The following is a 12,228-nucleotide window of genomic DNA, read 5'->3' on the forward strand; positions in this document are numbered from 1 at the left end:
AAAAAAAAAAAGCGACGACGCAATGATCTTATTGTGGTAGCAAGTCTTGTGGATAGAATGCCCAACCTTGCAGGTAAATGTCTGATAATACAAAAAGATTTTTTTTAGATATTTATATGTATATATATATTAGGATTGTGTCGAACTTGTGAAATTTTTAATGCTTCTCAGCTTGCTGTTTACAGTTTAAAGGTAATAAGTAATATTTTTTTTGCAAAATAGTATACTTAAAAAATTTGGGAATTTACATAGATCAAAGAAGATCCTATATTTACTGGTATCAGTGTGGCTTCAGAGGTAAATATTTGACTTGGCTATTTAGTTGAGTTTTTCTTTAAATGTTACTCTCTCTTTTTTCTTAATATAGAAATGGATGCCCATGATTGAAGTCCCTGAAGATGATGTTGCCAGCTTCTTAAAGTCTAAGAAAGAAGAGGGATATGTATTGTGCGGTCTCGAGCAGACAACTACAAGCGCTACTTTAGGTGAATTTGAATTCCCAGAGAAATGTGTTCTCCTTCTTGGCAAGGAAAGACAAGGTGTACCAGCCAACCTTTTGCAGATGCTTGATCAGACTATTGAGATTCCTCAGTACGGAATCACCCGTTCCCTTAATGTTCACGTTAGTGGAGCAATCTGTATCTATGAATACACCAAACAAATGCAGTGGAGACAACAGGCACCGGCAGCTGTGCTACCAGGATCGCCTTAATATTCAGATTATTTATTAATAATCTACTTTACAGAATTGATATTTCACCCAATTATTTCTAATAACTCTTCTTAATTTCAAATCATTACAATATACGTGACTTTACACCTATTAGCCTTGTAGTACTATTCTTCAAAAATCTGAATAATGTTTATAATTTATAAAAGTATTTAGTATCTTTAAGCAAAACAAAAACGGGGGGTGATGAAGATTAATACGAATTTTAAAATTTGTAATACTTGTCTAAATATCACGGGTAAAAATGTCCAGATGTGGAGGGGAATTTATATAAAGGTTACTATACAGTTTTAAACTTAGGCTACATAGTCTGGAGTAGCTGGCCATGTTGGAGCCAATTCTACCTCCTAATAAAAGGATGAAGCTCGATCTCTTCAATATCATTCATTCGCTAATTGTTTTCACCTTTAATCATTTATGACTACTATTGGTATCCAGAGTTTTTACTAAGAAAAAGGTTGGGAATGTCTTTTATGTTCTGCACCACCAGCCCCAAATATCTTATTGCAAGCACTCGTTCCCTTTAAAAATAATATTGACACTTTCAATTATCGATAAAATCTCATTTCAATAAAACAACCTGGAATTCAAACTTCCGTCACCTTATCTTATTGGAATGAGATCCAAATAATATATACGTATATTCTGCTTCTTATTTATTGCTTAATATAGTTTTGGGATATACTTGGGCTTATTTCCTAATAGTTACTGGATCCCCTGTTGTGCCTACTTGTACAAAAAAGAAAGATTTTTTTCTTGTGTCCTTGAACATAAAGTGCACAGACCACTTTAGAGTAATCTCTAAGTCGGCGTTATAGAAACTTGTACTCCACTTTAAGAGTTTTTTCTACACCGATCAAAACTAAACCTTTCGTTACTCTTTTTACTTCTTTGCTTCTTTGTTTTAATTTACTTCACTTTGCAATATTTGTTTGATTAAATTTATAAACTTCTACGACTGCCATAGAGCAGTTACACAGCCCTACTAAGAAAGAGTATACAGCTGTGTCACTGCTCTGACGTGGGAGGCAAAAAACACCCCTGGCAAAAAAAAGCGCAGTCCCAAACTTTAGTCGCAGACTGCGGGTATATCAAAATAAAGCCCATTCAACCGACACGGTTTTCTTCTCTTTAGCTTTTTTTATACTCTGGAGACGGGTACCCCCTGATTGCCTGTAGTTGAGTTTGACGCGCTACCTGTGGGTGATTGGGAGACATTCTTTTTCCATTCTGTGCAGGAAAAAGCGGAAGTGCGTCGTCTCTAGCTTCTTAGTTAATTCTTAAAGGCGCAGATCAACATTGTTCTGAATTGTGAATTTAATTGTATAATTTCTGAAACAATGGCGACGAGCAATGTTTAAAAAAAGCTGCCGCCGAGTTAGCATCATGAAAGTTTATTGAGTGGAGGACGGGGAGGAAGTGGAGTTTACTGCCGACTCTTCATGAAATCCTTGTTCGAAGCTCTCTGGAACTGACGGTGTTGCTTGGTAGTCGAACACGCTGGACCCTGCTACTTTGTGGTAGGTTTCTCTGGTACGTTCGCAGACCCTTCTCAGTGATGAGATAGGGTAGTTGGGATGAACCCGGTTGTTGTCTTACGCCACGGATTAACACCATTCCCACACCTCCTTCGCTACCAAGTCAGGTTTACGTCCTGAGGGAGATTGAGCCGCGTAATGCGGGGACAAAGAACTTGGTGTCATGCTTTTTATTTTTTTACTCATGTAAAAAAAACATTAAGTGAAATCATATAAAATAAAATAGCTTCTTTATGTATATCTTTAATAAATAAATAAAATCTTCTTTAACTATTATCGTCTTTAAAAAAAAACACGCGTTTAGACTTTTTTTTTTTTACTTAATTGAAGAGGTTAATGTTGTAATTAGGAAGTCTCATTAATAAGAAAAATTAATCTAGTTCAATAAATCTGAAAAGAAATAAAGAGAAATATAATATAAGATGATAAAAATATTTATGTTCTTATTGTTGTGTTGATTACCACGTTTAACTGTACATGCTGTCTTCATCTATAAAATCGAAGGAAAACTCATAATAATTTTTGAGAATGCCGATGCTACGAATCGTATATTACTGATTATGGCTAATTCAAATGGAAATTGTAAAAATGTATGTAAATCAGAGGAAGAAAAGGAGAAAAAAGAGAAAAGAAAAGAAAAAAGAAGAGAAAAAAGAAGAGAAAAAAGAAGAGATAAATAAATACGTGTTTGAGAGAGAGAGGTAAAAAAGGTGCGGTGAATCGAATACACAAGTAATGTCTATATTGTATTTACACAGACTGTACACAGAAAGTTCAATATGAATGTATTTATGAAACAATAACCATTATCTAAAAACCTTTTTTTTTATATATTGCAGTCTTTAAAAATAAGCTGACAGACATAGGATATGTTGAATAAGCAAGACATGAATATCATAAAAGACACGTAATAATGAATTTCATGAAAGGAAGTGAGTTTTAGATGCATTCATACTGATTATTACCACCGATTCATTTATATGGTTTATTTGTAATAAGAATATCTCCACTGATATCACTGAATTGAGTACTGAGTGTATTCTCCTAAAGCTTTATATGTATACGTATTTTGATTCATAAACGTAAAATGTAAAACATTGCATTGTAGAAATCTATAGCTAAACAGCTTTACTTCGTTTCGTATAGTACTTCTCTCCACTACTTATTTTAAGATTTTTCTCAGTGCTCTGGATTGAGGCCATTTAAGGCTGACCTCTTAGTTATATTCCATTTCCATTTATTCTTGACAACGAAAAGTATTGAATAGACAATTTACAAATTAATCATAATAAATGTAGCTGCCGTGCATAGAATAATACTTTCAAAATACATGTCTAAACGATGAAACCACAATCAGAATACATTGAGCAATCCAACGGAAAAAAAATTAAATGATAAAAGGTATTTATTGTTTGGAATATACAGCATCTCTTTACTATATATTAATAAAGGATGATTAATTATTAAAGATGTAAGATATATAATACATGGGATCAAGTAATCCTATTGGATGAAATAAAAATCGCAATGCTCTAAATTTAAGCATATACGTCTACACCAGCCCAATTGACTGTTGCAAGTGGGCATTGATCAACTGATGAAGAGTTGTTTCCCCACCATTGAGGGAATTTGATATCAGAGTATTGGAAAGCAAAGAAGATGACAATCGCACAAATTGCAACACCAGAATCAAGTGCAGCAGAAAGAACGTAGTTATACTTCTTCCACCACGCAGACCACCGACGCTTAATAAAGAAATTAAAAACGAAGCCAATAGTAGCCCAGGTCGGTGTTACAGCGGTAGGAGCAGGAGGGAAAGGTGTGGGACCGAGCATAAAAACAGGGATACTGACATGGCGAACCCATGAATCAGGATATCTGCGGGTCAGGAACCAAAATGGAATAGGTAGGAGAAACCCACCGAGCAAGAAGTAAGGCAAAGGATTATAGAGTGTTCCAGATTCAAAGAATTTGTTCGGGCCAATCAGACCCCAGATTACAGAAGATGCTCCAAAAAGACCAGCATTAGGACATGTCCAAGGATATCCAGCATTCGTACAGATATCAGGAATTGTATCCATCAGATAGTTCATAGTACTCAATGAGACAAAAGAAGCAATAATAGTTCCAACAATCTGGAAGGTAAAGAGTTCACGAGGAGGAATTTTCATGTAATGACTATATATTAAAGATTAGTAAATACTTTGCATTCTAAATGATAAACTAAGCACAAGAAAACCCTTACCCTAGTTTAAGATCCTGAGAGAATAAAAGAGCTTGACGAACAGTAATATAGCCATAGGTCTTAAACATCATGTTTCCAATTGGGTGTCCAGGACGAATTACACCAAATACCCATTCAGTGATCATGGAAATGGTAGGAGACTGAGAAGTAATGGCAGTGACGATACCAATTGGAATTAGCCAAACAAAAGCCAAAACAACGGCAATGATCAGAGCCCACCAGGGCATATCGGATGGCCAGACAGTTATGGTAGCAAAGCTGACACCAAGAGAGATCACGAACAAGAGAGCATACCACCAGTCAGGAACCTCTTTGTAGCGATCCATAAGGCGGGCGTGGATATCATCGGAATCTTGACGAGCACTCTTAAAGCGCTCCCAGACATCTTTTCCGTTATACAGGATAGTGTGGGATATAATTGCACCCAATGCTGCCAGACCTTGGCCGTAGCAAATAGCAAAAAATCCAGTGATTCTGATGGGCGAATACTCAGCATAGGCAGTTTCGTTGAGGTATTGCTCGGGTGTGAGGACACGAGCTCGGTCAAATACCTCGCCGTAAATGTCGTATTGGCGGGTGTTATAAAAGGGAAACTTCTTGCTCTCGAATGAATCGGTGTAGTAGACTATGGGAACGAGGAACCAGATGAAAAAGATGAACCCTGCTAGCATGTTGGCTTGGACAACCCAAGGAATAGCAAGAGGACTTGGGTACCAAGCTGCCAATGTACTCCAGTCTAGGGTAAAACTGCCGATACCAAGGCCATTAAGACCGCTGCCAATCTGGGACACAAGAATGGAATCTTTTTTTATCCAGCTGACAAATTTTAATATATATATATTAGATTTCTGATAGTTCTTTTCTGTATATGAAATCAATTTCGGCGAGTTCTTACCAAATCCAAGAGATACTTGTGAGGACAGGTATAATATAACCAGGGAAGAAATACCACGCAAAAGATGCGATGAATGCAATCACAAAGAACTTGTTACGAGACAAACTCAGTCCTGGAGTTACAGCCTCAGCATCAGCCACTTCCCTGGGAACCTTTTTGTGAAGCGTGTGAAATAAAGTAGCATTGACAAGATTGATTGGCCTACAATTATTTTTGTAATTAAAAAAAAGTTTTATATTTTGGAGATCGAAAAGCTTACCAAACCATCGAGGCAGGTCGTACAAGGAAACGCCGCAAAACACCAGCAAACCCAAAGCCAAGAATACTAGTGGTGAGAACAAGTAAGATTCCTCCGCCATATCCCCAAGACTGGTTGTAATAAAGCTTCTGGACAACGATGATATCAATTGCATCGAAAGAAGTTGCAGCAGCATTAGCCATAGCTGTAATAAGTACATGTTCCTTGACACTAAATGGGCCAGGGTTCAAAGAAAATTGGAATCGACCAGAGCCAAATGTGCGTGTAGGTAAGATTTTTTCGAATAAGCGGCCCGCAGGAAAGGCCAGTAGCTGGACAACAATTACTTTGATTGTCAGTGGATTTGCACGGAACCAGAAAAACTATTAAAAAAATTGTAAGTTGATCTGATTTATTTTCCTCTAATAAACAATACAAAAAAAACATAACCTAATCTGAATTTTTCTAGTATATGAGACGTACCTGATTTGTGAATGAAATCGCAGCTGAAAAACAAACTCCCCAAAACCATGCTCTAAAAGTGCCTGTAGGGAGCGATGTATCGTCTGTAGGTGGGACACTTGCACGGACTTCTTCTATGGGCGAATCTTCATATTCTGGTTCGCTAATCGCAATGTCTTTTTTAATTGAAGCGTTTGAAGAAATGTCGCTTTCTTGGAAAGTGGGAGACCGCTTCTTCTCCACAGACATCAGGACAATTAGAAGCTGTAAAGCTAAGTAGCTAGATCAAGAAATTGATATGAAATAAAGTACCCTGAAAACCATTGCCTATTTAAATATAAAATTATTTAAGCGACCCTTTCGCTAATCCAAAAAAAAAGAAGAAACTTTTTGAGCTTTGGGTTTCAAACAGATGAGTTTGTAGAATATTATTTACCCAATAGAATCTGTGTCTGGTGAAGGGATGTCGAGCACGCCATTCCTTATAAATCATACAAGGGTTTTTTCTACGAAAAAAAAAGAGAGAGTTTGTTAAGTTGAACTACTTTCAATTCTTTCATTTTGTTATCAAGAAAAAGTTGCTTAATTTAGACTTCGGATGATTTATAACCTCCTGTAGGAATATCATCTGTCTCAGATCTCGTACACGATTTCAAGGTAATAAATTATCTGGTTTACTCGTTGGCTTAACAACACAAAATCCGTATTTTCGGTTAAGCTTCCGTAGATTTGTAACTAGGGAACTGTTTTCTGTTTTATTTTTATGATTTACTTTTTAAGATATTTTATTGGGTATAACCTCAATCACGTCATTTCCATTGGCTGCCAATGGCTCTGTCTTTATAATAATAAATCCACCATTTATTTGTAACTTGGTATGCAGGATGAGGGAACTTTTCAGTAAGAGTCGTATGTCTGAAGGGATGATGCCATCTTGCAATAACAAGACAACATTATGATTTATATTACACGAAAAATACTGTATATAACTAGACTATTTTACTTATATATGTATATAGTAGTTAAGATGGCCAAAGGCGTCAACCTGTATAATCTGACGTGCTTATATTAAAGTCTACCGCTTTAGTTTTCAAAGATCTAATAAATGTCAACAAGTGAATTTAATAAATATAAATTGTATTTATTTATTTATTTAGCTATTTATTTGTTTGCTGGTATTGTGAAAAGAGGGATGGCAGAACTTTTAATAGTAAAAAAAGTATATGAGATTGGATACAATGAATAATAATCAAAGATAAAGAAGTAAAATAGAAAGAGGCAATGTGTTGACAACAATGGTTATAAAGCAAAACAAAACGAAAAGCAAAAAAAAAAGCAAAAAGCAAAAGAAAAGAAAAGAAGTGAATGATTATTCTTTCAGAGAAAAAAGAAGATACCCTCAAAGCTGATTATTATTATTATTTTAATCTTCGAGTTGTTCGTTATCGTTAACTTCTGGTCCTAAACCGTGTATCTTACGCCAGCGTAGGAAGTCATCATAAGTTTTAACCCTACCACCGCTCATACGTACGGTTTGTTTGAAGACTTTAAGCGAAGTCTGGAATCGACGTTTGTGATTCGAAAACCAGTAAGTGATATTACGTGGTTTGAGGCCTGTTTGTTCTTGAACCTGTCGCCGCTGGTCCTTTGTTAATTTTTCGCGCTTGCTGTAAATACTAAAGAAGACCGACTTGAGATAATGAGTAGTAGTAACATCATAAGAAGTGGCTGTTCGGCGTGTGGTCGAAAGACATTTTTCGGCATTATTAATTTTAGAAATTCTCGCTTTCTTGGATGCTATTCCACCTGAAGGGGGCACGGGAAAATGTGCCGAAGAGGAAGAAGATGAGGAAGAGTTGGAAATGTCTTGAATAGATATAGACTTTTCATTCATTTTGTTACAGATTGAACGCTTTTTCATAGACATCTCTCGGTCTGTATCGTCATCAATATAGTCAGGATCGTCGACATCATCACTACCGTCATCATAGTCACTTTCTTTGCCATCGTCTTCATGGATATCATCGTTTTCATCTAAGTCTTGGTCGCCTTCAGATATGGCTGCAGTTTCTCCCTCTTGATGACACCAAATGTTGCCAGGGGTTGTAGGACAGGACCAGAATGCTGAAGCTTCACTTGGATAAACTGAAGGAGTCTGGGGAAGTGACCAGATCCCAGATGGTTGAATATAGGTCTTCATTGGGGCAACAGTAGCTTCAGAAGAAAGAGGGGTATTTTGTAAATGAGGGTGTGAATGAGGTCCTTGTTTGGGAGCAGAAGAAGAGTCTTCCGAACAAGTTGTCTCAGGAGATTCAACAAAAGGGCTTTCGTTGACATTGTACTGGTAATTTAAGGGTGAATGAGAATCCATCAGAGCCTGTATTGTGCCCATTGAATTAAAAGTGACATCCGACAATTGGTTAGTAGACGTTGTCTGACAGGTCTCTGGCCAGTAAATATTGTTGGAACAAATCTGAGGCTGAAAGAGACCTGGCGAGAAAAAAACGATATTGTCGGTCATGGGCGGAGCACTGGTGCTCTTGACTTGAGCATTGGCCATCACTATAGTTTGCTGCAATGGAATCTGGGAAGATCCCGAGACACAAGGTACCACCGGACCTTGGTTGCAACTCAAGAGACCTGGTCCGAGCTGAGACAAGTTTTGTTGAGTTGTTGGATCTGTTGCTAAGTGGGACTGAGTATTAAGCTGTTTATTTGAAAGTGCATTGAGAGAATTTGACTCAATAACAATACGTTCATTTTCGACACTCTGGAGTAGTTGATGCATAGCTTCGATACGTTCCTTGATGCTGAAAAAGGCCAAAAGCATGTGGTGCCCTTGAGATTCTGCTAGATTCTGATTAGCCTTGGTGGTGATGGGCGGGATAAATGTGGATCTTGGGATCTTGCTGAGGTGAACAACCACTAGCTCCAACCACCTAATGACAATTGGGCGATATTTTGCTTCTTTGGCAAGTACAGTCTGGTATTGGAAGTCCAGCCAGAGACGAGCAAAGGTAGGAAAATAAGGATGGAAGAGAAAGTCGTAAAGATCAGGAAAGTGCTCGAGTATTTGAGCAAGTGGGACAGCTGCGCGGGTACACGAGTTATCCTGTTCCCCCCCGTTGATTAGACTTGTGGAGGCCAAGGTTTCGGCATGGAAATTAAGCAGGTCGGGTTCTTCTTTTACATTTGGCCACGAGAGAACAGGCGGTCCATGAGACTCAATTGCAAATGAACCTGAACAAGCCATCGTATGATTCAGATATGCTTCGATCTGAGCGTTCTCAAAAGCAGTGGACTGCATGGTATATGACCTAAAAGTAAGAAAGTAAAAGAGAGAGACCAAAGAGAATAGATTCAGAAGCAAGTCAAATGTTTTAAATAATGTACAATGTATAACATATTTTAAACGGTGGAGGGTCATCGAAGACTATGTACTCCGTCGCTATAGGTTCATATTGCCTTTGTAACACTATTTATGCAAAGCTTCCTTTGAGGCAAGTTCCAGATTTCTAGTCTTTATTAAGTGTATCGGAAGGAAGAGATAATAGAATATAGAAATCTATATAAAAACAAGAAGTTTACCTGTTCATTGAGATAAAGCAATATCTATAGTATTATATATATATATATGTTTGTGTATGTATGTGCGTATCTATATTCTGCTAGTAGTTAAATCCTAAATACCTTGGTATTCCTTGACAACGATTAAAGAAGCATATATGACTACTCTATATATACAATTATTTAGATGTGTTTTATCAAACACTATATTGAGCGAACAAAAGGAACCTTGTTAAGAAACCCCCATTATTATCTACAAAGAACGCCATGAATATGAAAGAACAGACGATTCTATAGCGATAAAGTTGTGGACAACCTGTATTTTTGTTCATGTTATCTAATCTGAGCGTCGTATTCTAAAACTTAGTGATTTATGGATTGGAGAACAAAGAAAACCAATCTACATTTAACAAGCCTGAGTGTCTTCAAGCAAACATGAGTGTGTTTGTCTCTCTATTTTATTATTATTTTAAAAACATATGTATATAACAATAAAGAGATTCTTTTGGTAAGTTTAGAGAAAATTGGTAGCTTTCTCTTTCTTTCTAATAGTTCATTTGGTTGATTTAGGCCATCACATTATCTGTAGAGCGTACGGGTGTAAAGGTAGTGGACCGAAGACGCGATGAAATGTGTTGAAATGGATTAGGCCATCTGCCAGTGATTTTTTTTTGGCGTCTTGTCCAATAAACAAGAACAGCACACACAAAGCCACCTATTACCACATAGTTGGCTATATTGTTGGGCTCAACTGTCTCATCATCTAATGTTTGTTCGGGTGGTTCAGTCGCGCCTTTTTTTGAGCTTTGTTCTGCTTCGGCTGCCAGGCGATCCATGATACCAGTATTTGGAGGAGATTTATAAATAGGGGATCTGTGAGGAGAATTTGGAAGTGCCAAGGCATCAATCGTCTTTTGAGCGTCGATAGAGGTTGAAGGGGCAAATGATCCTGCTAATAGTATGCTGTTTGCAATCATATGATGGGCGCCTATAAAAATTGATGGAAATATCACATGTATGTTAGTTATATACCTTGATTTCGTATGGCAGAAAGTAGTGTTCTACCTCCTGTCAAGTGTGTCCTATCCCACCACACATATTTGTCCACATCTCGCCCGTCACAGCGTTCCCGACACTGACCCAGATAAGCGGAAGAAGCGTCTTTGAAACCAAAGTCTGTAGGATTGGCCATTAAGTCAGATAAGAGTGAATGGACGTCAATAAGATCCAGAGCAAGTGCATGGTGATACTTGTTCATCTTGGTGACTTCCTTGGCCAACAATCGATTAAACTCTTTTGCCGCCTCACCACGCGACGCTGCAAGGGACGAATCCTTATAGAATGGCATATGCTCCATAGGAAGAACATTAAATACCAAGAAGCGATTGGCACCATACATTTTACGAATATTGCGCTATATATTTCCATAGTGATAATAACTTTTTTAAATAAGCTTTCTTATAATACGCATTCCCTTTCCTTTTTATCTTTTTGGGTCTTATATACACAAACAAACAAATAAATTAAATAAATTAAATAAATAAATAAAGAAATAAAATACTTGCCACTTGTTGCCCAATACACTCTACTACTGGCTTGAGATCTGGGATACTTGTACTATTTACTGTTGATTCGAAGATTAGATTTGAATCTAAACAAATAAAACCCCTTACCTCTTTGCAAGAATGACTTGTGAATGTCACTTGCACCCACCAAGATTGCATATACCGTTTCTGCTGGATCATGATTCAATGACTGATGATAATACATCTCCACTTGATCCTTTATACTCGGGGAATCGTCATAACGCATGACGCTTGAAAATCTAGCTCTGTCACATGTAGCCCCAGTATAAGCAAAACTATGAAGAGTTGCATTCCAGCCGACTGCAAGATCCTCACTCCACACAGGTCCATTGGTCCATCTTTGGAAATTGCCAACATCTGTTATATAACACAGAAGATAATAATCAAAAGGCAAGAAAAATAAAAAAAAATGACAAGGTGTCTCGGTAATATATATATGTATTACTCAAGAATTCTGTCTAATAAAAACAAGTATCTAAAAAAAAATAACAAAAACCAAAAAAAAAATCGAATATGATTACCAGCATTGGAATCACCAAAGACCACAAGGTTTTTTACAGTGTCTGCAGCAAGAACGAGTGGAAGTTGCAAGAGTGCAACAACAGATAAAAATCGCATCTCAAGTCAAGAGGCAAAAAGGAAGGAAAATTAACAAAAGAAAGGAGGGAACTACAGTAAGTGCTGAAATGAAATGAAAAATTCGATAGCTCCAAATGAGAAATAGAAAAAAGAGAAATATAGTCTAGTGGGGCTTTCAGCTATTGTTGTTGTTGTTGTTTTGAACTCGTATATATCTGTAATTATATAAAGAAGTATATTTGGAGCAAGTCTCATTACTGCCATTTGATTTCTTGTGTTCTACTAAAGGCTTAGTGCTTCAAGTGGAGTAAGCCTCAAGAAACGTTCTCCGATTGCTCAGGAATAGAATAAGCTGTGCACAAATCCAGTCATTCTACTTACCATTTCT

General features: G+C 37.1%; 5 protein-coding genes across 5 annotated transcripts; 1 reads left to right on the forward strand and 4 right to left on the reverse strand.

Moving 5' to 3' along the window:
* PHYBLDRAFT_109420 (hypothetical protein) lies at positions 1-712 on the forward strand (the record flags this gene model as incomplete). Its single annotated transcript, XM_018428115.1, has 4 exons — positions 1-73; positions 134-199; positions 260-297; positions 368-712. Coding segments are annotated over 4 exons (522 nt in total), but the record flags the coding sequence as incomplete, so codon positions are not given.
* A 1,412-nt stretch (positions 713-2,124) lies between these two features.
* Positions 2,125-2,433, reverse strand: PHYBLDRAFT_142207 (hypothetical protein; the record flags this gene model as incomplete). Its single annotated transcript, XM_018430756.1, has 2 exons — positions 2,125-2,324; positions 2,382-2,433. 2 exons carry the CDS (start codon positions 2,431-2,433, stop codon positions 2,125-2,127), a joined length of 252 nt encoding a protein of 83 aa, XP_018294732.1.
* A 1,373-nt stretch (positions 2,434-3,806) lies between these two features.
* Positions 3,807-6,357, reverse strand: PHYBLDRAFT_142208 (hypothetical protein; the record flags this gene model as incomplete). The annotated part of the gene is made up of 5 exons (XM_018430757.1): positions 3,807-4,446; positions 4,514-5,329; positions 5,409-5,609; positions 5,668-6,029; positions 6,130-6,357. The coding sequence occupies 5 exons, from the start codon at positions 6,355-6,357 to the stop codon at positions 3,807-3,809; spliced, it is 2,247 nt and encodes a 748-aa protein (XP_018294733.1).
* Positions 6,358-7,531: 1,174 nt separating this feature from the next.
* Positions 7,532-10,007, reverse strand: PHYBLDRAFT_165213 (Homeodomain-like DNA binding domain-containing transcription factor; the record flags this gene model as incomplete). Its single annotated transcript, XM_018435180.1, has 4 exons — positions 7,532-9,425; positions 9,697-9,720; positions 9,799-9,842; positions 9,963-10,007. 4 exons carry the CDS (start codon positions 10,005-10,007, stop codon positions 7,532-7,534), a joined length of 2,007 nt encoding a protein of 668 aa, XP_018294734.1.
* A 234-nt stretch (positions 10,008-10,241) lies between these two features.
* Positions 10,242-11,879, reverse strand: PHYBLDRAFT_142210 (carbohydrate esterase family 16 protein; the record flags this gene model as incomplete). The annotated part of the gene is made up of 5 exons (XM_018430758.1): positions 10,242-10,663; positions 10,741-11,089; positions 11,244-11,299; positions 11,349-11,618; positions 11,783-11,879. The coding sequence occupies 5 exons, from the start codon at positions 11,877-11,879 to the stop codon at positions 10,242-10,244; spliced, it is 1,194 nt and encodes a 397-aa protein (XP_018294735.1).
* Positions 11,880-12,228: the final 349 nt, after the last annotated feature.

Source organism: Phycomyces blakesleeanus, assembly GCF_001638985.1.
Source record: "Phycomyces blakesleeanus NRRL 1555(-) unplaced genomic scaffold PHYBLscaffold_5, whole genome shotgun sequence".
NCBI classification, from domain to species: domain Eukaryota; kingdom Fungi; phylum Mucoromycota; class Mucoromycetes; order Mucorales; family Phycomycetaceae; genus Phycomyces; species Phycomyces blakesleeanus.